Source organism: Phyllobates terribilis, unplaced genomic scaffold, assembly GCF_046119375.1.
Source record: "Phyllobates terribilis strain yellow unplaced genomic scaffold, ASM4611937v1 Scaffold_8__6_contigs__length_399053987, whole genome shotgun sequence".
NCBI classification, from domain to species: domain Eukaryota; kingdom Metazoa; phylum Chordata; class Amphibia; order Anura; family Dendrobatidae; genus Phyllobates; species Phyllobates terribilis.
The window spans coordinates 248495267-248521723 of NW_027362768.1; the positions used below are offsets into that span (position 1 = coordinate 248495267).

General features: G+C 43.7%; 2 protein-coding genes across 2 annotated transcripts in view; one reads left to right on the forward strand and one right to left on the reverse strand.

Annotated features, from left to right (window-relative positions):
• Positions 1–13007, reverse strand: part of FMC1 (formation of mitochondrial complex V assembly factor 1 homolog) — a 77081-nt gene extending 64074 nt beyond the window's left edge. Inside the window, exon 1 of the mRNA XM_073644125.1 lies at positions 12781–13007. Coding sequence (XP_073500226.1) covers positions 12781–12912 — 132 coding nt within the window. The 5' untranslated portion in view covers positions 12913–13007. The remainder of the gene's footprint in view (positions 1–12780) is intronic.
• The window catches only part of SLC25A38 (solute carrier family 25 member 38), a 157055-nt gene continuing 143580 nt past the window's right edge, over positions 12983–26457 (forward strand). The window contains exons 1-2 of the mRNA XM_073644124.1: positions 12983–13301; positions 19625–19706. Coding sequence (XP_073500225.1) covers positions 13126–13301; positions 19625–19706 — 258 coding nt within the window. The 5' untranslated portion in view covers positions 12983–13125. The remainder of the gene's footprint in view (positions 13302–19624; positions 19707–26457) is intronic.

Sequence of the window (26457 nt, forward strand, 5' to 3'; positions counted from 1 at the left end):
ATAGCAGGGTCATTCCACATCAAGTGGACCAGTTTTAAAAATCGTCCCCACTCGACCTTCTCCGATTTTGTTGAAAATTTATAAGGATGTACATGTATGTTTGAAAAGAGGTTCTGTAAATTTTTAGGGCCAGATCTCAAATACATTGGGCACTGTTGACCTTTCACTGGAGGTTCCACCAAGCCTGCGGCTTCAGCTAAGAGGATTTTGCAAACTTTGGCACATAGCCATTAGAGTTCTATACTGGCTATGATGCTGAAATTTGGCATACTAGCTCAAATTATTACCGGCTATGACAAAACAATATTTCGGCCGCAATTTTGTGTCAAAGTAGCTTGTAAAACGTGTCGCATAAAATTTATGCCAAACTTTGCCCATATATAACTCAAGACCAAAAACCAATAGTAACTGGTGCTTTGCCCTGTACACCAAACATCTACATGACTTTGCATTGCTGCAATATCATGGTCAAACCATATGTATTTGTGGAAATATTCACACCCACATATGATGAAAAACTTAAAACTAAATTTTACCTATTTTTAGGTCAAATTTCTCAAAAAGGGTACCCCTAAAATATATTAATTCTGATATCATTAGAAAGAGCACATTTTTCTCTACAAGGATCATTGTTTTTGTTTTTTTTTGGAGTCTCTCAGTTTAAGAGAAGAAAAATGCCACTGAACATGGTGTTATTTATGCGCGTAATGCATTGATTGTGTTTGATTTTCAGATTCTTATCACATGTTACAGAGTTGTATTGTTGCTAGCAATGTCTATTATAATCAAAAACCTATAAACTTTTTATTTATGAAAAGTTATTGACTATTGTTACATTTTAATGCATATATTATTTATTTTTTAGCGATGGAGAATGAAATTGATGAAGAATCGGCCCAGTGCTCTATCGGCCTTGCGAACAATTCGAAGTGCCACCTTAAGACATTCACCCATAGCAAGGATGAGTTGAAATTGTTTACAAGCTTTGGATTGGATGAACAGAAATTGCTGCGTCGACTAGTGGGACTAAATTTTGACAAACATTCACAAATCTATTTACACCATGAAGCTTCATTCTTGACCAAATATGAGCATTTGCAAAAATCGTGTTGCAATCCTTTTGGGAAGAAAGGTCATTACACCAAAAAGAATTTGCGAGCTATCAATTTGTTAGCAGCTGACCAGTTGAACGAATTTACAAAGAATGATGTGAAGCCTGGCCAGAAGATGTGTGCATCATGTCGAAAAGAATTTGCTAACAGGAAAAAATCAGCTGATCCAGTTTCCTCTGAATCAGATCCAGATGGAATGGAATGTTCTCCTGAAAGTCTAAATTCAAGCTTAACATCCATTGGCATCTCTCCTCTGAAATATCCACGGGTAAGCCAGCGGGATTCACTTGGATATGCAAGGAGAAAGATAAGCCAGGTCCAAAATGCATTTTCTAGCAAGATTGCTTCAATTGGAGGGCTTGAGCCGAAAGACATTGAGCAAACAAAAACAGCACAGTGCAAAATGTGTCTGGATTACAATCACCTTTTGGCAGATTTGAAGCAAAAGCTGCAGGTGTCCAGTCGGGCAGAAAAGGTTCAAATCTTGACATTGGCACCTAAAAGTTGGTCCATTAAGGCTATATCAGATGAATTCGGTGTCTCTGAACGAATGGTCAAACAAGCTCGAAAGCTTAAATGTGAACATGGGATCTTAGCCTTACCTAGAATCAAGTGTGGCAAGAAAGTTTCTGAGGAAGTGAAAAAAAAGGTGCAGGCATTTTTTGAGGATAATGAATTCAGTCGAATGTGCCCTGGTAAAAAAGACTATGTATCAGTGCGAATAGCAGGAGAAAAAAAGCAGATGCAAAAGCGACTATTACTGAGCAATATGAGGGAAATGTTTGTTGCCTATCGGAATGACCCTGAAATTGGTTTTCCAAGTTTTGTGAGCTTCGGCCAAAGTGGTGCGTAACCGTTGGATCTGCTGGAACACATTCCGTTTGTGTGTGTACCATTCACCAAAATGTCAAACTAATGCTTGCAGCATGCCCAATCAATGATGACTACAAAGAGCTCATATGCAAAATGGTCTGTGGAATTGAATCCAAGGACTGTATGCTTGGCCGTTGTGATAAATGCCCGGGTCCTGAAGTTTTAAAATAATTTCTAGTCAATGTGTTTGTCAACAGTGACCCTGAAGATATTATTGAGTTCAAACAATGGATTCACACTGATCGAGACACGCTTGATACCAAACAACTGACTATAGAAGATTTCATTGAAGAATTGGTTTTGAAAATTTCTAAACTTTGTAGCCATCACTACATCGCCAAGCATCAAAGTAGCTATTTGAAATCGTTTAAGGAAAATCTGAGACCTGGAGAGCTTGTGATCCTTATGGACTTTGCTGAAAATTATTCATTTATTGTTCAAGATGCCATTCAAGGTTTCCACTGGGAAAATAGTAAAGGTACAGTACACCCATTTGTAATTTACTTCAAGGAGTTAAATGGTGAAGCTGCGCAGAACATCAGCTTGTGCATAATCAGTGATTGCTCACGACATGACACAGTTGCAGTCCACACTTTCTTAACAGTAATTGTGGAGTATCTCAAGACTCTCATCTATGGGATTCGTCATATCCACTACTTCAGCGATGGATCTGCAGCCCAGTACAAAAATTTCAAAAATTTTCTCAACTTGTGCCACCACAATGCTGATTTCAATATCAGCTCTGAATGGAATTTTTTTGGTACCAGTCATGGAAAGTCGCCCTGTGATGGGACTGGAGGGACAGCAAAGAGGTTGGCAGCTCGTGCCAGTCTTCAACGCCCAAATGAAAACCAAATACTGACCCCGGTGGATTTATTCAACTTTTGCAACGAGCAACTGCATGGAATCAAATTTTTTTTTGTTCCAAAAGAAAAAATTGACGAAATACGGGTAGTTCAAGAGGAAAGGTTCAAAGATGGACATACAATTGCTGGAACAAGAGAAAATCACCAGTTTGTGCCAATTGATGACAAAAAGATTCGCATTTCAAGGGTGTCAAATGACCCATCATCTTTCATTGCCCATGTAGATAGATCTGTCAGATCAGAAATGACTTTTGTGCCAATTGCAAACCTCCAGCCAGGGCAATACATTGCCTGCATTTACGATAGGAACTGGTGGATTGGAAATATTTCTGAAATTTCAGTCGACGACCATGATGCATTAATAAATTTTATGCATCCTCATGGACCAGCTAGCTTCTTTCACTGGCCTGTGAGAAATGATACATGCTGGATTCCCGAACAGTCAATCATTGCAATAATTCCAGCACCAGCTGCAACAGCAATGGGCCGACAATACAGCTTCTCTGAACAGATTATGTTGCAAATTCAGCAACAATTCCAGACCACTTAGACTGAACATTATGGCTTGGGAACCAACAAAAGATACCCAATATTAGGCTTGGGATCCTAGGCAAAGACACCCACCCTCAGGCTTCGGAACCTGCGATAAAGAGACCGCCCGCGGTTGGCCTTGCACGGCTATCGGCCATGGCTCCTAGGCGATGGGGCTGCCAATTCTCGAAAGACAGCATTATTACAATTCTTAATAGGATTATAATACCAATTCTTAGGGAATTGGTTGTGGTATAACCACCATGGACCAACGCAAGGGTTTGAATAGTGCAGTTACCATTCATTGCTTATTAATAAATAACACCATGTTCAGTGGCATTTTTCTTTTCTTAAACTGAGAGACTCCAAAAAAAAAACAATGATCCTTGTAGAGCAAAATGTGCTCTTTCTAATGATATCAGAATTAATATATTTTAGGGGGTACCCTTTTTGAGAAATTTGACCTAAAAATAGGTAAAATTAGTTTTTTTTTTAAGTTTTTCATCATATGTGGGTGTGAATATTTCCACAAATACATATGATTTGACCGTGATATTGCAGCAATGCAAAGTCATGTAGATGTTTGGTGTACAGGGCAAAGCACCAGTTACTATTGCTTTTTGGTCTTGAGTTATATATGGGCAAAGTTTGGCATAAATTTTATGCGACACGTTTTACAAGCTACTTTGACACAAAATTGCGGCCGAAATATTGATTGGTCATAGCCGGTAATAATTTTATCGTGTTTAGCAGCAAAAGTAGAGCTAGTATGCCAAATTTCAGCATCATAGCCAGTATAGAACTCTAATGGCTATGTGCCAAAGTTTGCAAAATCCGCTTAGCTGAAGCCGCAGGCTTGGTGAAACCTCCAGTGAAAGGTCAACAGTGCCCAATGTATTTGAGAACTGGCCCTAAAAATTTACAGAACCTCTTTTCAAACATACATGTACATCCTTATAAATTTTCAGCAAAATCGGAGGTCGAGTGGGGACCACTGGTCCACTTGACATGGAATGACTCTATTGATATTTCACTTCCCGGTCATTACCCTGTATTCCTCTGTCCTGACTCACTGCTAATGCGCATGGGCACCATGGCGGCCGGTCTGACAACTGCTTTCCTCAGCTGATACTGTTTAAGGTAACTATTTAATGATATGTTAATATATACTTACCTTGTAATACTTACCTTGTAAGGTCTTCACATCCTGTTCCGTCCAGATGTGTCCGGATCCCAGAATTCCAAGCGGCGGAAGTTCCTCGACCGCCATATTGGGACACCCAAGTGATGGGTGTCTCAGTATGGAAACCGCTGGTGGTACCAGACTCTAACGCGGTACTACCAGCGGAACACCATCGCGAACACACCGTACACGCCGCCGCCAGGATCAGCCGAATGATTCACTGACCGCCACCATCTTTGTACAGGAGGAGCGAAAGATCAGTTTTAATGTGACCGCCGCCATCTGCCTCAGATGGCGGCGGTCTGATTTACTTTGTGGGGAGACAGCTCAAACGAGAGAACACATGAGGGAAGAAGACAGCACAGGGGTGGAGAGAGAGCAGACAAGGGGGAGAGCACATGGGGTACACAGGTCAAAGAAGAGAGGACAGACGGGAGAAGTCAGCACATGGGGGAAAGAGAAAGTGGATAGGTGGGTGAGCACAATTCTCAACGCTGCAAAGCCTGCCCCCATTGGGACATTACCGCCCTCCCAATGCGATAGCATCGGACCTCTACATAGTAATATATACTTACCTTGTAATGTCTTCACATCCTGTTCCGTCCAGATGTGTCCAGATCCCAGCATTCCAAGCAGCGGAAGTTTTTCGACCACCATATTTGGACACCCAAGTGATGGGTGTCTCAATATGGAAACTGCTGGTGGTACCAGCCTCTTGCGCGATACCATCAGCGGAACACCGTCGCGAACACGCCGTACACGCCGCTGCCAGGATCAGCCGAATGATTCACTGACCGCCGTATATAATGTCAGGGATTCCTCAGACAGAATTGCAGCAGACAACCTTTGTACTATAAGATCTATGAGACAGTAGGATTCCCTGTAGTTTTATGCAGTGACGTCACAGAACCAAATGACAAACTCAGCTCTGCACCTGTACAATTCAGAGCTTACTACCGCACTACACTGTGTTCCAAATTATTATGCAAATAATATTTTCTCAGATTTTCCCAAATTACCTATATGAATTGCAGTCATTGTAATTTTCCAGTCAAATAACTATTAGAGTACAATTGAAAGGTTTTTGTACAAACTGCCTATGATAACAGTATATTTAAAAAAAAATAAAAAACTCAAACTGCACTCAAAATGCATGTTCCAAATTATTATGCACAGCAGAGTTTTCAACCTTTTCATTTTAATAAAGAACAAAAAAATGGTCAATTTGAAATTATAAGCATTAGCAGGTTATTACAAACTGAAATCAAACAGTTTTCAACTCAAAACTTTATTCTAGGTGATGTAACATTTGCACATAGGCCCGCTTGTTCGAAAGGAGCTTCGGAACTCTCTCGTCTATTGAATTTGTCAGGTTTTGGATGGTTTCTGCTTCAATTGTTTAGCATGAGGACAGAATACCCTCCCAGAGCTGTTGCTTAGATGTGAACTGCCTCCCGCCATCATAGACACTCCTTTTGATGATGCTCCAGAGGTTCTCAATGGGGTTGAGGTCAGGGGAGCATGGATTGTCCCCTTTTATGCCCATAGCAGCCAGAGATGCAGATGTGTTATGTGCAGCATGAGACAGGGTATTATCATGCATGAAATGATCTCGATGGTCCAGATGGATGGAGTGGAGGATGGAGTTGATGGACACCCCATGCAAACACGGCTACGGCGCTAACAAGGAGGAGGTGGAGTAATGTTTTGGGCTGGAATCAAGGGGAGAGAGATTGTCGGCCCTTTTAGGATCCCTGAAGGGGTAAAGATGAACTCCATAATGTATGTTAAGTTTCTCAAACAGCACTTCCTTCCATGGTTCAAGAAGAAGAACCGTGCATTCCACAGCAAGATCATTTTCATGCATGATAATGCACTGTCTCATGCTGCACATAACACATCTGCATCTCTGGCTGCTATGGGCATAAAAGGGGACAAACTTATGGTGTGGCACCCATGCTCTCCTGACCTCAACCCCATTGAGAACCTCTGGAGCATCATCAAAAGGAGTGTCTATGATGGCGGGAGGCAGTTCACATCTAAGCAACAGCTCTGGGAGAGTATTCTGTTCTCATGCAAAACAACTGAAGCAGAAACCATCCAAAACCTGACAATTTCAAAGGACGAGAGAGTTCAGAAGCTCCTTTCGAACAAGCGGTCCTATGTGCAAATGTAACATCACCTAGAATAAAGTTTTGAGTTGAAAACTGTTTGATTTCAGTTTGTAATAACCTGCTAATGCTTATAATTTCAAAAATGCCCATTTTTTTGTTCTTTATTAAAATGAAAAAGGTTGAAAACTCTGCTGTGCATAATAACTTGGAACATGCATTTTGAGTTTTTTATTTTTTTAAAAATATACTGTTATCATAGGCAGTTTGTACAAAAACCTTTCAATTGTACTCTAATAGTTATTTGACTGGAAAATTACAATGACTGCAATTCATATAGGTAATTTGGGAAAATCTGAGAAAATATTATTTGCATAATAATTTGGAACACAGTGTAGATACTGATTAGTGTTGAGCGAGTATGTTCTGTTCAGAGTATGCTCGGGCCGAGCTCCGAGTATTTACAGCTGCTCGGTGATATGTTTGAATCGCTCCCATGTGCATGATTTGTGACTGTTTGACAGATTTATTACATGTGAGGAATGTCTATTTCTTTCACATTCCTCACATGTAATAAAGCTGTCAAACAGTCACAAATTATGCACATGGGAGCGATTCAAACATATCACCGAGCAGCTGTAAATACTCGGAGCTCGGCCCGAGCATACTCGGCGAAAGGGTTAACAGAACATACTCGCTCAACACTAATCCTGATACAACATAGTCTCATTATACTGAATGATTGGTCTGAGAAGATGTGAAACAGAAACAGGAGCAGGGTAGAGTGGTGTCATGCGGCGTCAGCAGGCAGGGCAGCATGGCAGAGCGGTATGAGCAGGCAGAGCACAGTGGTATGAACAGAGCGGCATGAGCAGGCAGAGAGCGGCAGCACGGCGTGAGCAGGTAGAGCACAACAGTGCGGCGTGACATTACCGCCCTCCCGATGCGATAGCATCGGGTCTCCATCTAGTATAAAATACTTGACTAGATGAGTTTCACCATCATTATTTCCTTCCCTGATGAAGCCACCCCAGTAGTGGCGATATGCGTGGGGTTGGGGGGTCTCTTTTTTTTACCTTCATTTTTCTCCATTGTATGGGCAATTTAATCAGTGGTTGTTTCTCTTGTGGGTCCCCAAAATGCATGTGTTGCCAGAGCATCTTGAGTGGTTCAAAGACTTTCTCCTCGAATACTACTGGCAAAACATATACCATTAGACAATTTTTAAACTGTCACTCCATGTTCGTGGTATATCTTCTTGAATGTACGTGGGGCCTACAATCCGTGGGCCGTAGGATACAGGCCATGCATGCACGGATGAATAAGTATAGGTCTAACATTCGTAGTGGTTTCCTTCTACATAGCGTTTATAAACATTTTTCTGTGGCGCATAAGGATCCTACTGACTTAAGGTTTAAAATTATTGATCAGATTGCTGAAACCACGACGGACCGCTTGGGTCGTTTAATCATGAGAGGATTTTTAGATTGGGCACTCTGTCCCCTGATGGCCTTAATTTAAAGATTGAGAATGCGATTCATTAGCCCTAGTTCTCTCTTGGTTCTTATTCACGCATTAAGTTTTTATTTATTTTATATTTTAATTATAATCCCTGCTTCTAGTACATCATGACACTATTGGGTATATTGTGGCATCTTTTATCCTCCTTTTTTAATCGTTTGATCTAATGTAGTTTTTATATTCATATTTATACGATATTCATTTCCTTTTTTATATTTACTTCCTGTTTTGTATTTCCTGTTGTCATAATTGTTAGTGTCTTTTGATTGGTGCACCTACCCTATATAATGGTTGATCTTTCATTTGCTCTCCAATCTACCTGAGGAAGATAGCAGAAGCTATCGAAACGCGTCGTGGCGCTAGAGAGCGTATTAAACAATAAAAGGTTTGTGTTTTATAACCTTAATCCCCTGTCTAGTTGTTCCTTCACCTCCCTAACACCGCACAATTCTTTCCTTCTTGATTGCTAATCTCCCTTGTGGAGAGCGATGGAAGCTGCTCTGTTTACAACTAGCTTACCACAGGACCTGCCGTGATGTCATTGTGCAATGCCCACTTCGGTCACATGGTCCCGGTCATGTGACCGCTGAAGCAGGAAGAAACTCCTTACAGCAGTCCCTGTTTAGCTGCGGTCATCATACAGACTCCCAAATGGAAGCGTTTTCCCTTGTTGTGCGGGGCTCCGTGGCACAACAGGACCAGGTGAGTGGTCACAACATACACCCCCCCCCCCCCCCCAAAAAAAAAAAAAATCTCAGGCTCTTCACCATTGGCGCTCCAACTTCTTTTGTTTTCCAATAACACACAGCTGGCAGACTTGAAATGGAGTATAATATTTGGCACGCTCCACAAAATGTCTGTATTATTAAGGCAGTAATGTCTGATGATGGATAAGTTTCTCTGCTTCCACAATACAGCAATGCGAATAAAATCAACCAAATCTGGCTGTATGCTGCTAACAAGCAAATGGAGCAGTAAAAATGGTGTATTATATTGTTTTTCCAGCAAATAATCAGGATTAAGCGCAAAAAGAATATTAAGCCTGATATTTAGGGCTATGGATATCTGTCCTTTCGCCACGATGCACTTCTGACTATGTGTTTGGAGGACTTCACCCTTTGGGACTAGCTTCGACCCTTGCAAATTCAGCTTTTATGAAGTTTAAAATCAAGGATGAAGCGGATATGGAGTTTTGAACAATACTTATCATGCATGCTGCTCTCATGAGCTGTATATTTTGTGTGAAGTGTCCATACTGAACTTTATACCCTCACTGCCAAAGCATACCGCACATCGGCACTTTATATCTGGATTTGCTACTTTGCATATATGCACTCTGGCTGGCAGTCACTTTCAGGCACAACAATTTTTTTTTTTTTTTTGCTGCAGTGCTGGTGCAATCATGGGGTTACTACCTGCATGCTTTGGTGACTGCTGGCAGATGCAGTATGCGGTACATGGTGCGCATGCGCCCCCTCTGCCCTGTTTTGCGGCGCCCCGCTCCTTATCTTTGATCTCCCCTGCACTCCGTGGCTCGTACCTGGCGCCGGCCGAGTCATGTGACTGCTTGGGAAACTGACGGGGGGCGGGGCGTCCGCAGACATCGCAGCTTGAGGGCTCATGTGCCGCCCACTCCAACGCGATTGGCTCATTTTGGACATGTGGACGGAAGGTCCTTGCAGCTATATAACACAAGATGGGTATGTGTCCAACCATACCCCCTGAGGAAGCCAGACGGCGAAAGCGTGCGTTTGGGGCGGAGGCTGGGCTAGGTACCTGGCGCAGACTTTCGCAAGCATGGGTATGATTGTCTTTTGCTTTTGATTTGATTTCTATTAACAATAGATGGAGTCCCCTTTTATACTTATGCTGATAGCTAGCATTAATATGACTCCTATATGGGCTCTCCACCTATAGTTGTTTGTCTATTTACTTTCTACATCTATATAAAGCATTGCTGCAGGAAGTACTTACGTAATCACTAATTTTTTAGTGTATTATGCTGGGTATGCTAGTACCTACTTAGTTTACTATCATGTTTAATTCATGCAGCTTACTTAAATAACCTAATGCATGCGTACTGTGTCTGGGTGTTTTAGCCTTGCACTGGGTTACTTATCTCCACATCTTGATATTAAATTACCTTAAATATTTATGCAATTTTTTTAATGAAATTAATTAATAAAATTATATGTGTTTAGCTCATACTCAATGTTCTCCTCCTTTTTTCATAAATTTATAGGAGTTGTGTAGCTTTAATGTGGGGCACTTGGCCCGGTCCATTGAAATGAAACTAGGGATGTATTGTTGGAACATTTATATGTATATATGGATAGTGTCCACAAACTCTGCCTGCCTAACTCCTGCTATCACCAGTAATATATGCAGCTGGATTAGTCCTTAGAAAGACTGTTAGTTCAGATGGATATACATCTTGCTGTGGAATACCTATACCTAATACACTGCCTATTCTCTCCCTACGCTGCCTGTTTCTGGGGTACACTGTGATGAGCATAGGGTCACCAGGTGTTATATAGACCTGATGACACTATACAGCCAGCCAATCACTGTAATGCCATAACCAACATGGCTTTGGCATTACAGTGCATGGCAGGCAATCTCTGCATGTTTATTCGCTGTCTAAAGAGCGCCAAACATGCAGGGAGGGGACCCAAGCTCCCGCCTGAGAATCCCGGAAATACTCGCCGAGCATCTTGAGTAGTGAGATGTTCAGACGAGTACCGATCAGTTGTGAGCACTAATAAAAACACATTAAAAATGCGGCTTCATATCTGCACCAAAAAATTTCAAATAAGGGGGAAAAGTCCTAAAAATGCAGCAATAATTAGAGAAGATTGTTATTGTGTAGCTTGGTGCAGACACCTGCAGAAAACAAAAAACACAGGATTTATGCACGGCCTTACAGACACCAAAAGGACAGATGTCATATAGTTAAGCTACATAAAGATGAGAGTTCTGGCGGCTCTGACTGTTTTTGAGAGAACAAAAAATAATCAACAGGTCCCAACTAGAGATGAGCAGGACGCACACATGACGTCCCGCTGGCCCTGGGTGATCAAAAGCCGCATTGGGGACTCCAGAAGGTTAAAGATTCACAGCCAGGTAGCACTGACCTGGACGCTGGACCAGAGACCTGTGAATTGGTCAACTTATCTCTAGTCCCGACTGTCCTGGATACAGCGACAGTCCCAGATTTGTGTCTACGCCCTGAAGTCTCGGGCGTCTGCTGAATTTCCCTCACTGCGCTCCTCCTCCTGCCAGGGGAGAAAGAAATGGTAAATGGGGTAGACTGGGGTGTGGCTAGGTGCATGGTCAAAATTTGCCACAGAATGCTACCCAACATCTCTCCCTCTTTCTATTCTTCAAAAGTTGGGAGGTATGCTAACATAAAGTACAATGTGTCTGCGTAACTTGAAGTGTTCCAGAGTTATTACCTCATAAAGTGACTGATCAGAATTGAAAAATTTGCCTGGTTAGGAAGGTCTTGTGAATCTCTTGAGCGTCTACATTGCGCGATGTGAGGATTCACCAATGTTAGGAGCGGATTTTCATACATGCGGTCAGGTGCCAACTAGACGTGGGCAGCCTCGCTCGTTGCAAGTGTATTGAGGGAGGCTGGACATGTCTAGTCCGAATGTGGCCGGGAGTATACATATCGCATACTTGTGGTCATATGGCCACCCGCACTTGGGTGTCGGAAAATCATAGAGTGATTGTGGACTGGTACCCTAAGGCAGGACAACCTGCTTAACCCACATCATAAAGCAAAAAAAATAAAAAAAGACATCAGAATTATGTTTTTGTAGTTTGACTTCTCACAAAAAATGCAATAAATAGCTATGCGAGGAGAGAAGAACTTGGGATGGCGCTTCCGTTTGAATGTGGAGATCAGACAGTCCGTATATCCATAATAAGATATATTGGTTTAAAAACTGATTTTGCTGTCAAACCACATTTACCATAAAAAAAAAATTAAAAATACACAAAAAAAAAAGCTATGGAAAGATAAAAAAAATTGCGGTCCATCTCCTTCATTCCTAGCTCCCAGGTGCGAGCACTAGATAGGTCTATATACAAGCTGTACAGTAAGGCTACGTTCCAATGCTGCTGAACATCTGCACCACTTTATGCAAATTAGCAGACTTTTTCTTTCACATGCAGATTTACCTCATCTAAGCAAGTCTATGGGGAAAATCTGCATGCGGACCCGGAAGAGACACTGACATGCTGCGGATCGGAAAGCCGCTCCCCGCATGTTAGTTTTTGCAGGTGCACAGAGATGCATAGTGGACATGGGATTTCCAGAAATCAAACCCATCCACTATACTGTAACTGCTGGCCGCTGCGGTTTTCACGCTGCATAAATACGCAGAGTCAAAACCGCAGCAAATCCTGAACGTGAGAACGAAACCTAAGGAAAGTCTGCAGCAGGTTTGTTTCACAAAATCAACACACTACTGCCATTATATAGGTCGGTCTGTATTAGTCCTCATACAAACATTTGAATACATGAGCCTGGAATCCCCTCTGGTTCAGGCCTGTGCAGGAATGCTAATAATCACCTGATTACGCCTGAACTGCTCTCGAAGAAAGCCGCATGCGGTTGTCTTCCTGTATCGATCCACTGCGGAAATCAGCCGCAACTCCCGTAAAAGACTGCGAAACGTGCGCAATGGGCTTCCTAGAGAAGCCATCACTTCAGAGGCAGGACTGCACAGCACAGGAAGGGAATGGTGACTGTCGGGCTGCAGGCAAAGTCACAGCAACGTACTACATCACGTGGCCTTACGTCATCACACTGACCAGGAACTGCTCAGTGTGTCATGTGCGCCGCTGCCCATGGCCGTGCTGAGGTAGATGGAAAGACCGTAATGGCGAGCATATGAAGGCCATGTGGAGCCGAGGTGATGGCGGGAGAGCCACTAGTGTCTAGGAACCGGGTCTCCCTTTTGTCTTGCATGCACCCGGTGGTGAAAGCGTTTGTCTGCGGCTCACTGAGCGGGACCTGCTCGACTCTTCTCTTCCAGCCTCTAGACCTTCTGAAAACGCGCTTACAAGCGCAGCAGCTCGCCGCTTCTGCAGGGTAAGGGCTAGGCTCATGGCCCGGCTGGTAGAGTGCTTCCATGTTACTTACTTTACGGCTGCTTTTGCACATTTTCTGCTGATTTGCTTGCGCTAACATACATACATTTTATATATATATATATATATATATATATATATATATATATATATATATATATATATATATATATATATATATAATTTTTATATATATTGTGTGTGTGTGTGTGTTGGCTGTCAGTCAATATGCAAGTATTGCCCCTATCCCACAGTGCTCTAGCTTATACATGTCAGTACCTTTTTATTGATATTTGACCTCCCCCTTTTTTTTTTTTTTTTTTTTTTTTTAATAAATTACTAGTAGTAGAGTGATTTAAATGTTATGGTATGTATGTGTCTACCTATATATAAATTTTTGCTCAGCTATGTGGATGACGGCGTCCTCCGGCTCTGATCCAAGAACACATTTAGTAGCAGATAGGAGGAATAGAGGCTGCCCATCCAAGGGGACCAGTCTCATTTAAATACCGAGCGGGACCAAATCAAATGATATTTTTGAGGTGTACAGGGGGAATCAGCAGGCAATGTAATCAATTTGTGAAATGCATAACAAAAGCACAAAAAGGTGGTGGCATTTGTTGGGATGCTAAAGAACTGGTGACAGGTTTCCTTTTAGGATGTGTGCACGATGCGTTTTTTAAGCGTTTCTGCTGCGGCAAAAAACGCTGCAGAAATGCTTAAATGCTTGGTAGACGGTCTGCCATGTTCCCCAATGATAATCTGCATGTGCTGTGCACATGCTGCGGAAATGTTCGCTGCGGATTATCATTGCGGAAAAAAACCACTACCAATTATTTTGCGGAAGCGCTGCGTTTTCGCCGCCATTGACTTGCATTAGAACGCATGCATTCTGCTTCACTAGATAAGCACATGCGGAATGCACGCGCTCCAATGTGCGGATGGCACTTAGGTCTAGAGGAGACTCTCCTCCGGACCCCGGTACCATAGAAACTGTGGAAAAAAAAATAAAATAAAATAATTATATTTACCTTCTTACAGCCCGTGCTGCACTCTTTCTCTCATGCCGGCAAATCGCGATGGATTGGAGGACCTGCGCTGACGTCATAGTCATGTGACTGGTCACGCAACGCTGACGTCAGCAGGTCCTTCAGTGTACCGCTGCCTGCAGCGAGGACGGAGGGAATCAAGACTGCGTGGGCCATCGGAAGGTAAGTATAGATTTATTTTTATTTTTTTTTTTTCTTTCGGTCACAGTAATAATAATAAGAATCTTTATTTTTATATAGCGCTAACATATTCCGCAGCGCTTTACATACATTATCGTCGCTGTCCCCATCGGGCTCACAATCTAGATTCCCTATCAGTATGTCTTTGGAGTGTAGGAGGAAACCGGGGAACCCGGAGGAAACCCACGCAAACACGGGGAGAACATACAAACTCCTTGCAGATGTTGTCCTTGGTGGGATTTGAACACAGGACCTCAGCGCTGCAAGGCTGCAGTGCTAACCACTGAGCCACCGTGCTGCCTACAGTGTATAAATCCATGCCGTTTGCATGGATTTATATAGTGTGACCAAGTTGTCAAGCACTTTCCAAGTGATGCTATAATCGCTTGGAAAGCGCTTGACAACCCGCATGCGGAAATGCAAGTGAAGAACGCTTCACTTCCGCTTTTCCCTGGCAGGAAAACGCATGTACAATCCGCATACGTTTTTTTTCTGCCAGGGAGATGCAGAAACGCTCAGGAAAAAATCCTGAGAATTTCTGCATTGTGGGCACATAGCCTTAAAGAAGTTGTCCGGTACTTTTTTTAAATTGCTCTATGTATTCAGCATGTGGTCATAAGTATATCTGTAAATACCTTGCTTTGCTGATAGCGTCGCTCACAGGCATCACGTGGCCCCGCGCTGACGTCACAAGTGAGGTGTGACTCAGCGCTGGGGTCCCTGCGGTGGCTGCTGGGTTGTGGGCGGGGTTATTCCCCTGTGTCACACTCAGCATCCACCGCGCGCTTTCCCAATGAATGGGGAGAGGGAGAGCACGCAGTGGACACAGGGGAATAACTCCACCCACAACCCAGCATCCACCGGTGGAACGCGGAAGAGGGACCCCTGGCTGCAGCCTGGACTTGTGACGTCAGCGCCGGCTGCAGCCGGGGGTCAAATGATGCCTGTGAGTGGCCACCGATAGCGCCACTCACAGGCAGAACCTGCAACACAAGGTATTTACATTGGGCAACTTAAAAAAAAAACAAAAAACGAACAACCCCTTCGCAACCCTGGGATTTTTGTTTTTTGCTCCCCTTGTTCCCAGAGCCATAGCGTTTTTATTTTTTGGGCAATATGGCTGTGTGAGGGCTTACTTTTTGCGGGACGAGTTGGACTTTTGAACGACATTACTGGTTTTACCATATCATGTACAGAAAAATGGGAAAAAAAATTCTAAATGTGGTGAAATTGCAATACCACAGATGGTGTTTTTTTTTGTTTTTTTTTTTTTACCACGTTCACTGAATGCTAAAACTGACCTGCCATTACTATTCTCCAGGTCATTATGAGTTCGTAGACATGAAAAATGTACAGGTTCTTTTTTAAGTGGTGAAAAAAAATTCCAAAGTTTGGTTAAAAAAAAATAAAAAAATGGCGCCATTTTCCAAGACCCGTAGCGTCTCCATTTTTTGGGATCTGGGGCCGGGTGAGGGCTTATTTTTTTGCGTGCTGAGCTGAAGTTTTTATTGATACCATTTTTGGGTAGATCCGATGTTTTGATCGCCCGTTATTGTATTTTATTGCAATGTTGCGGCGACCAAAAAACATAATTCTGGCGTTTCGAATTTTTTCTCGTTACGCCGTTTACCGATCGGATTATTATTTTTTTTATATTGATCGGGCGATTCTGAACGTGGCGATACCAAATATGTGTATGTGGTTTTTTTTTTTTTTTTTTTTTTTTTATATTGAATGGGGCGAAAGGTGGGTGATTAAAAAAAAATATAAAAGTTTAAAACCTTTTTTTTTCACTTTTTGCTTGCTTCTATAGTCTCCATAGTAGACTATAAGCAGCACTTGTCTGATCGCCTCTGCTACATAGAGATGATCAGCAGATCACCTCTATGTAGCAGAAATGGTCCTGAGCTATGAGCACCAACCACTAGGTGGCGCTCATAGCGATCAGCTCATGACAACCATCGGTGACCTGTGATCACGTGACGGGATTACCGATTGGCTGGGAAAGTGACGCGCTTCCGTTGCCGCGATGTTAAATGCCGCTGTCCGAGATTGACAGCGGCATGTAACATGTTAACAGCCGCGGGTGGATCGCGATTCCACCCGCGGCTGTTGCGGGCACATGTCAGCTGTAAGAATCAGCTGACATGTGCCCGGTTCAGTGTGGGCTCTGCGCCGGAACCCTCACTGAACCGGGGGTTACAGCCTGGTGCGTACGAATACGTCCCAGGCTGTAAAGGGGTTAAGGTGGAGTCCCATTAGCGTATGCACCTGATGCGAGATGCTAATGGCACTTGGCTCCAGCTCTGCTGCGAGCGGCAGCCAAGTGTCAGTTCTCTGTGCTCCGATCCTCTCACATCAGAGAATAGCAGCACAGGTGTGGAGGAGACCAAGAAAGTAATTTCTCCATCTCCTCTCTTGCCGGCGTCCGCGGGAATTGCACTGCACTCGGGTGACATCTGACAGGGTGATGTTTCACACGCACCCATAGATTGTATGGGTGCGTGCAATCCGAATTTCGTATGCAATTGCAATTTTAATCCGATTTGAGCAGGAAAAACGCAGATAAGCACACAATCATAGAATAACGTTGGACCGAATGCAATACGATATATTTTTTTTTAATATTCGCAAGTGTGTACATGCCATAAAAATGTCACAATTAAGAATGACTTTTGCATCCAAGAGGTTAAACTGCAGCTATTAGAGCCAGCTCATACTCAAGCAGGTTCAGCTCCAGATCACATTCAATATACCATTATCTGACGTGATGTACATACATGTTGGGAAATGGTTAAACACACTACTAGCATTGTGTTTTGCTTTTTCTTGTTTTTTTCCCCTATTCTTTCTCTATATGGCTTCCCATAGTTTATAGGAAAATGTGCAGGATAAAAAGTTTTGGGCTTTTTTGTATTTTTAAGCCAGAGACATGTTTGTAAAAACACATTTAGGCCATGTTCACACATGTTGTGTTTTTTGCTGCAAATTTTTAGCTGCATTTTTCAATACCAGCAAAGTCTAGGATAAACCAGAATTCTCGGTTCACACATGCTGTCTTTTTTTTTGTTTTGTTTTTGTTTTGTTTTTTTGTGTATTTTGTGCCTTTGTTGGGTTTTTGGAAAATTAAAGCATGTCACTTCTTTCAGTGTTTTTTTACCCATAGGAAGTAATGGGTGGTTAATAAAAAAAAAAAAAAAAAAAACACGCTGATAAAGGCATCAAAATTTGCATCAGCGTTTTTTCAGCATTTTTGATGGCAAAATAGAATGTTGGTTTTTTTTTTTTGTTTTTTTTTTTCTTTCACATAACTTTTATGTACATGCATTAAATAGAGACAGGACAGTGAAAAAAACACAGCAAAGCCAGCATTTTTTTGACACAGCTGTTTTGCTGCAGATTTGTGAAGTAAAAAAAAAAACATGTGTGAACATAGCCTGCAACAGCTTTCTTAAATGCTTGAAAAAGAGTTGTAAAAAGAAAAAAAACTTTTGTGTGAAGGGAGTCTAAGGCTATATGGAGACGACGGCCTTTAGACTATGGTGACACCGCCAAGTTTTTGCAGGTGAAGTCGCTTCAGGAAAACTGTGAAGACTAGAGAACTAGCATGTCTCTTCTTTTTAAAGGGAATCTGTCAGGTTTTTGCTATGTAGTATGAGGTAGGGATTAAAACACAAGATTTCAATGATGTGTCACATGTCAGGCTGTGTACTGTTAACTTACACTGAAGGTTTTATGGCCTTGTGATTTAACATTGCTGTGACTATCTAGCAGGCGCTTCCAAGTCAGACTCCTCTCCCTTCTTTGATGAGCAGCTCACTGTCTATAGACACTGTATATACAGAGAATGTTAGCTTTCTCATCTCTGCTGCATTGCTAAATCTAAAAAATCTGTTTCAGAACTGCTGCACCCAGTAAACTAAGGCTATGTGCCCACGATGCAGAAATGCTGCATATTTTTTCCGTTTCTCCCTGGCAGGAAAAAACGCATGTGGATTTTACATGCGTATTTCCTGCCAGGTAGAAGCGTTTGGCAAGCTTTTTTGCATGCATTTCTGCATGCGGGTTATCAAGCGCTTTTCTAAGCAATTTTAGCAGCACTTGGAAAAGTGCTTGACAACTTGGTCACACTATATAAATCTATGCAACCGGCCTGGATATATGTAGTGTGACCAAGGTAATAGTTTAAAAAAAAAAAAGAATAAAAATGGTAAAAAAATAAACATTATACTTACCTTAGAGTCTCCTCTTCTCCAGACCCGGGTACCATCCGCACATTGAATCGCTTAATATCCACACGTGTACATGTAGTCATTCGGATATGAAGCGTTTCAATGCAAGTCAATGGCGGCAATTACGCTGCGTGTCCGCAAAATTAATGGACATGCTGCATATTTTTTCCGCAATGATAATCCGCAGCGGAAATTTCCGCAGCATGTGCACACCACATGCGGATTATCATTGGGGACCATGGGGCACGTATTACCAAGCGTTTTCACTGTGGAAATTCTGCGGCAAAAACGCATAATGGCACGCAGCCTAAGTGATTGTTGGATTCAGGATCTTTTTGACTACATCACATACGTCAAACTCTGGCCCGCAGGGTGATTATATTTGGCCCTCGATGCTGGGACCACCCCTCCATTATACTGTATGGAGGACTATGTGGGGCCCATTATACTATATGGAGGGCTGTTAATGGATAACAAGGTTGGCCCACAACCTGATTTATTTATTTATTTATTGCCTCTCTGTACTTGAGTTTGACATCCCTGGGCTACATCATTCTGCTGTCAGATGAGGAAGCAAAAACCTGCTGACAGATTCCCTTTAACAGCTTCAGGGTTTCCAAACCTGAAACAATTAGGTGACACCAGACGGAGCATGTGCTAAATAATGACATTTTGACCTTGCTGTGCATTGTTTGTTTTACTCCAGGCCAAATGTACCTGAAAGACACCTTTTTGCAAATAGCCTAATATTGGTGACCTATATTTCTTCTTACTGCTTTTATAACAAATAAGTCTTCACCAAGATTGTAGGATATGTATTTCTAATTGGATGCATTTTCCACAAATGTCTTTTCTCTCTACAGGAGCCGAGTAGGGATGTTAAAGCTTTTCATTACAGTTATTCGCAATGAAAGCTTTTTGGGACTGTGGAAAGGGGTGTCCCCGGTAAGTTGTTATGATTATGCGTAGCTTACTTTCCCCAAGAGTCCCACAATATGGTTGTAGGATGTCTGTCTTTTTAGTTATTGATTCCTGAATTTGAACCTTAAGCCCCCCCTCCAACACATTAGATTGCAGTTGGATGAATGATGCTTAGTCTGATTGTTTGCCAACAGCCATCTCATCTGACTCTCCCATACACAGGAGCGCTTGTTTAGCTGAGCGCTTATGTTCTTTATGAGAAAGCCGTCTTCTTATCTTTGGGAGAGTAATCAGCAGTCCGATATTGGACTTGTGTGATCGACATCTCTCCCAACCATCCGTCGGCCGGTTCCTTCATACACAATAGACCGTCGTCTGGGTTCCGGCATCATTAGTCAAATGTAAAATTGGAGGAAACACTAGTATAAAGGCATAAAAATAACTTTATTGATATGACTCGCCCGCTGGGCCGTGGGGCACCCGGAACCGGGCTTCTGTGCTATGCTGGGGGTAGTAGTGGCAACCCGATCCCGTGGCTCAGGGTGGTCAGACCAAATGCTGTGGCAGTCTATTTATAGATTTGGGAATGTCCGACTACGCCACCCGTGGATTGTGGTCAGGGATGACCGCCGCTGCAAGGCAGACCGCTGAGGCTGGTGTTGGTGTGCAGCACAGGAATAGGATAACTCCCCACGGGAAGAGTGTAGCCTCAGGGCAATGTAGGTGGATGCTGGGGGTGATGGTGCAGGCGCAGCAGAAATCACACAGAGTCCAATGGTGCAGTTCAGGCCTTTTACTCACAGTTGATATCCAAGTCACCTCTGTCAGCAATGACTGCCCAAGCCATGCTGCGTCCACCAGGTGAGGGGCTCGGTCAACCCCCCAGGCAACTCAGGAGTGTGGCACAGGACCCCCTTCTATCCTTTCTCTGGCCTCTCGTGCCCCACCAGTGACCACGCTTCTGTCCGGCTGCCTCGGGCCTTCTCTGGTAAAACTTGGCGCCAGTTTCCCTGACCCTGTGTGGTGCCTTCCTAGCGGGTGTAGCAAGGGGTCGCACCAATAAATGATCACGACCTCCGGTTCTTGGCTGAGGGATGATTTACCTCCACCAACTTGGGAATCCGGTACCCTTCCACGGCCTGACCCTTCACCCGATATAACGCGGGCTTGCAACGGTTGCTGTCCTTTCTGCTCTCTTAGGGTCCCTTCTGCCTTCTTGTTTCTGGAGCCTTTCTACTCCTCTGTCTCTCCTCTTTCCTTCCTTCTCCTTCTCCTTCTCCTCTTCTCCTCTCTGGCCCCGGCCTTCTCTCCAGGATTGCCTCATGGAGCTGAGCTCAGGCTGAGCCACAGCTCCCTGTCAGCTCTCTGGCTGAACTACTTCTGAGAACTGAACTCTCCCACTCTCTTCTGACTTAAGATGGTTCCCACCTTTTATCTACCTCTCTTTGTCTGAGCTCAGGTGACCTGCACCCAATGAGCTCCTTCCTATGCTCCAGAAACCGTCCCCTACTGCTCCTACATCACTGGGTTCTCTCCCCCCTCCCCACTCCAGCCAGGGACATGGTCAGTTGTGCCTGCATAAATGGGAGCACCGTCGAGCTGTCCCCCGGAAATGGGGTGAGTGTGTGTATGCAGCTAACTGAGCCCTGGTCCACACTCCATCCTTACCTGGGAGTGGAATATCACACCTCTGGTTGAGGTGCAATACCCCTGTGGCAACCGAACCCTCAGGCGCCACAGATAGAAGTAATTTAAACATATAAATCAAACAAGTATCAAATCACATAATATACAAAGGACAAAAAGTGCAGTGTGCCAGGCTCTGCAGCACCTCACAGTGGAAAGGCCTATGTATTGTTTAAATTAGCAAAAAGGTGAGTAAAGGGTAATCAGCAGACATACATAGAAATACAGAGAGGCTCAAACATCAGCCATACCGCAGTGAAGGTCAGTCTGATATACCATAGAATATGCTTACCAACAAAAGGGCCTCTCACACCGTGGGGTGTCACAGGTATAGAGCGATGACAAGAGGATGCGTTTCGCGGGTGGAATAACAGGGCTTTCTCAAAAGGTGTGTATTTGTATGTTTGCTGATTACTATTTACTCACCTCTTTTCTAATTTAGACAATATATAGGCCTTTCCACTTTTTGTCTTTTTGTATATGATGTGATTTGATACTTGCTTGATTTATATGTTTAAATTACTTCTATCAATAAAGCTATTTTTATGCCTTTATACTCGTGTTTTCTCCAATTTTCCATATGCTTTGAGTTGGCATGTTCGCGCTAGTTCTGGGATCTCTGACCAGATACCTAGCCGTTGCTTTATATGATGTGGGTTGTGGTTTGTTTATTAGTCAAATGTGCATATGGGCCTTAAAGCCTTATTCACGTACCTGTTTTAGCTGATCCTTAATCTATTTGGTCTGTACCCTTTGGTTTAAAAAAAAAAAAAAAAAAGTCATGTCACCTGTGAAGTATATGAGGGGATTTAATGGCAGATTACAATCCTCCTTCAGCATGTGTAGCTGTAACAGGTCACCTGGCTCAGCAGGTAGTCCAAGCTCATACAGGAGCCCACACTGTTTAACTGCTTTGCTTTTTTCAGTCAGATAGGATTTCATAAGGAGAATATGGAGTTATCGTATGTCCTATCCACACACCGGTTACATTTTCGAGATCTTTGGAATGGGCCGTTCTACGCATCTCCCCACCCTGGTGCTAGAACGGCGCGTAGAAGCCAGGTAGTGAAGCAGTGTTTGGTCCCCAAGCGAAACGGGCACTTTCGGATACGATAGCGCCAGAACCACTGCCCTATGACCTTCCGTTGGGAAGTTATGATCCTCCATAGGTTTCGCGAGTTTTAGCTACAAACACTAAGGGGAGAGGGATAAGGACCATCCTGGTGGCAGAAAAATGAGTGCCCGACCAAGGGGATAAAGGCTTGTGTAAGGCCCTGTGCTCTTTCTTGTCATGCTTGCTGTTCACTTCTAAAGGGGGGGGGGCCACGTTGAGTAATGTGCTGGAAGGAACTGGAGCCCGCTGGCAGCAGCCCAGCACACATTGTCGAACATAAAACTGATAACTGACTTGTTTCATCTGCTTATATCTTTCGTACTTTACCTGTATTTGCGTATCTGACCATTGTATATGTTATGACCCTTGTGTATATAGTGCTTTGTCTAGTGTGCCCTTAAAGGGGTTTTCCCACGAACAAAAGTTAATTTTAATCAGTGGCTGTGTCTGACCAAGTGCGGAACACGGTCTGATCACACCACAGCTCCTGGGCAGGCGAGTAAGCGAAAGATAATTCAGACATTACAGCAGGGAATCGCAAAGGATTCATCTTGTGAGGTAAAATTTTGTTTAAAAACAGGCAGTGAAATGTTTTACCTCACAAAAAAATCCTCTGCGATCCCATGCTGTAGTGTCTGTATTGTCTTTTGCTTCCTCCCCTGCCCAGGATGTTCCTTACATGGTCAGACAGTCAATTATTACAATGAAATTTTGTTTGTGGGAAAACCCATTTAAGGCTATTTTAAATATATAATTTACCTTGGGCCGCTCTTTTATCTTGATTCACAAATCCACATGTCCGTGTTCTGGGTTTTAGCTTTCAATGCTACCGGAACTGGTTTCTGGCCTGATACAAGCCCGGTCCGTTAACAGGATTAGATCTAATGAGGAATTGGTGGCAGTCCTACTTGGCTGACCAGGCTCTTTTTCACTAGTGCTAGTGAAAGGGGCCTCTCAGCATGTCGGTTGTGAGCGAATGTGGTGTCACATCAGCACATCTTCTCACACCCCGTGCCTCCTTGGGCCAATATGGACTGGGGGTGTCTATGTAAAACTGTGCCAAGTTGACCTTTTACTTGTCCACAGGGGGTGCGGAACGTCATGTTGATGCAAGTGAAGAGACCGTACTGCGTGATCCCTCTGACATAATGGTGAAGTCAGGCAGGGTGGCAAGGTACGGGTTCGTCACATAGTGGCAGTGGTGGGATTCTGCATGATATTTTCGGTGTCCTCCTTCACATCCCCCCTTTTATATTTAAGTTAAAACAAGTGGAAGGAGGCCAAAGTCCAACTGTTTCTTGGCATCTGTGTGCTGTTCATCATCATTTTTGCAGATCCATTTGCCTGAATTGGCTAGCTCTGTCTGCAATTTTGACCAGAGTAAGACCTGTCATCACTTTTTTTTTTTTTTTTTTTCCTTATTTCTATCCTATCTACCTGCTGATCTTTGAAAAACACAGACAGCACGCAAATTAATTACAAGCACTAAGAACTGAATAAGGCCTAAAAGAACCAACTGTACAGAATATCAGTGTTCTCTTCGTGCTAGTGTCCTTTGCACTCTCCAAAAACTTTGATAGGAAAACTATCGCCACGACAGCACCCACTGAGAGAGGGGATCCGCCCCAAAGGACAAGAAAGCTACAGGTAAAAAGGGGCGGTCCCCCTTGCCTCCTCAGTTGGTTTCCTGTCCTTATGGGAACCTGCAGCATGTGGTCCTGAGTCCTGATGCCTCTGTGCAGTACATGTGAGGACGGGTCTCCAGTTGCAGCGTCAGGGGAGCCTTGCCTGTCAGACTCCTCCCTTCCACTAGGAAGGATGGCGCGATCCCATGGTCCAGGTGGTGCTGCCATGGGTCGTGTGGGCGAGGTGCAGAGGATCTCCCTACATACATCCGGAGGACTCATCGTGTGGGCATCAGCCGCCCTACGCCTCGTGCAGGCCGGTTCCTGGTGCTTGATTGCGCATGTGCGGCGGCCTGATGACGCACCCGATAACCCGGAAGTAGTGGATTGACTTCCGAGGGGACCAGGGAGGTGCATCAGCCGCCGGGAAGAATGGGGGCACGGCCTACAGATGAAATGGGCTTGCGTCCTAGCACACTCTGTGCTTCACTAGGTCTTCCCCCGGAGGAGCACCCACGAGTGGCTAAACAGCGCCAGGAGCAGAAATGGTGGTCACCCTAAAGGCAGCGATAACACCAGCAGGAGTGAGCAGTGCCTTCAGTCCAAGCCCTCCAAACCCAGCGCTGTGCCTCCACCTCCAGAGATGGTATCCCATTGACAAGCTTCAGATGGTGAATGTTATCTGTGATCACCCGGTGAGTTGAATCCCCCCTTCTTTTCTATATGCCCTTAGGCTAAAAAGAAGCCGTCCAAGAATAAACCTTAAGAGTGTGCTTTGTGTATGCAGCCCCTCCATGATGATTATCTCAAACGTTTGTCACCCTTGCATCTTTCAGACCCTGGACGAGGAAGCTCCTGTCCTTAATGCGGACCTAAAGTCATTTATTAGAGAAGAAATCAGGAATGCCCTTTAATAAAGTGCATAAGCCTAAGAAACAGAAGGCTACCCAGGAAGTGTATAATTCTGGGTGTGAATCCGTGGTAGAGATACAGGAGGACGGATTATTAGAATCCTCCCAATCATCGTCATCATCCGATGAGAAAGGGAGATCGTGTTTCACTATTCAGGATATAGACTCCCTAGTAAAATCTGTTCGTTCTACTTTGGGTATAACAGATCCCAGGGAACCGAAATCAGCTCAGGAATAATTGTTTGCAGGCCTGTCTCAAAAAAAGTGCACGTCCTTTCCAGTCATTGATGCAATATAGGATCTTGTGCAACAGGAGTGGGAGAAACAGGATACCCACGGGTTCCTTCCCTCATCATCAAAACGTAAATACCCCTTTGATACCCAGCTGTCTGGATGGAGCAAGGTCTCAAGAGTCGATGCGGCTGTAGCTTCTTCCTCTAAAAGAAATGTACTACCCTTAGAGGACGGAGGTCTCCTTAAAGACCCATCAGACCGAAAAGCGTAAACGTTACTAAAGCGAGCCTGGGAGTCATCTTCAGATGCTTTCAAACCGGCAAAAGCCAGTACCTGCATTGAAAGATCTATGCTGGTGTGGATTTATCAACTGGAGGATCAAATTAAAGCAAGAACATCTAGAGATACTGTTAGGCTGCACCACTTTGGAGCTGGGAAAGAGGCTATCTAGCAGATGCTTCAGCTGATTCGCTCAGATTAGCGGCCAGAACTGCTGGTTTATCTAACTCTGCTCGTCAGGCTTTATGGTTAAAAGAATGGAAGGGGTATCACATGCTAGATCTAAATTGTGCGCCATTCCGTGCCAGGGTAAGTACCTATTTAGCCCTGTACTCGATGACATTCTGGCAAAGGCTGGTGATGTCAAGAAAGGCTTCCCTAAACCATCTGCTCCTAATTATAGGAAGGTCTTCAGGAAGCTTTTGTTTACACGGAAAAAGCCAGACTCCAGATGGGAGCCCACCGAGCAGAAGCAGAAGGGTGCCTACTTCAGTGGTTTCTCCTCGTCAAAACGAAAGAACAGGTATCACTAATCCAAACCCCCCCCCCACCCGGTTGGTGGTAGATTGAAATATTTTTATGATAAATGGACTCGAATCACATCCAGTAGATGGATTCTCAACCTAATTTCATCAGGGTTGAATAATGGATTTTCAGAGAATCCCTAGGGATTCCATTCTTCAAACTACTCTATCTAACCCTGTCCAGCAATGCGCTTTAGAGGCAGAGGTTAGAAGTCTATTAAAGAAACAGGTTCTGGTAGAGGTTCCTGGGGGCCAGGAGGGGACTGGGTTTTATTCCCCTCTATTCCTGGTTCCCAAACCTGATGGCTCCTTTAGGACTATTATTAACTTACGGAAATTGAACTCCTTCCTTAGATCCCAAACTTTTAAAATGGAATCCATAAAGTCTACTATTTGGCTTCT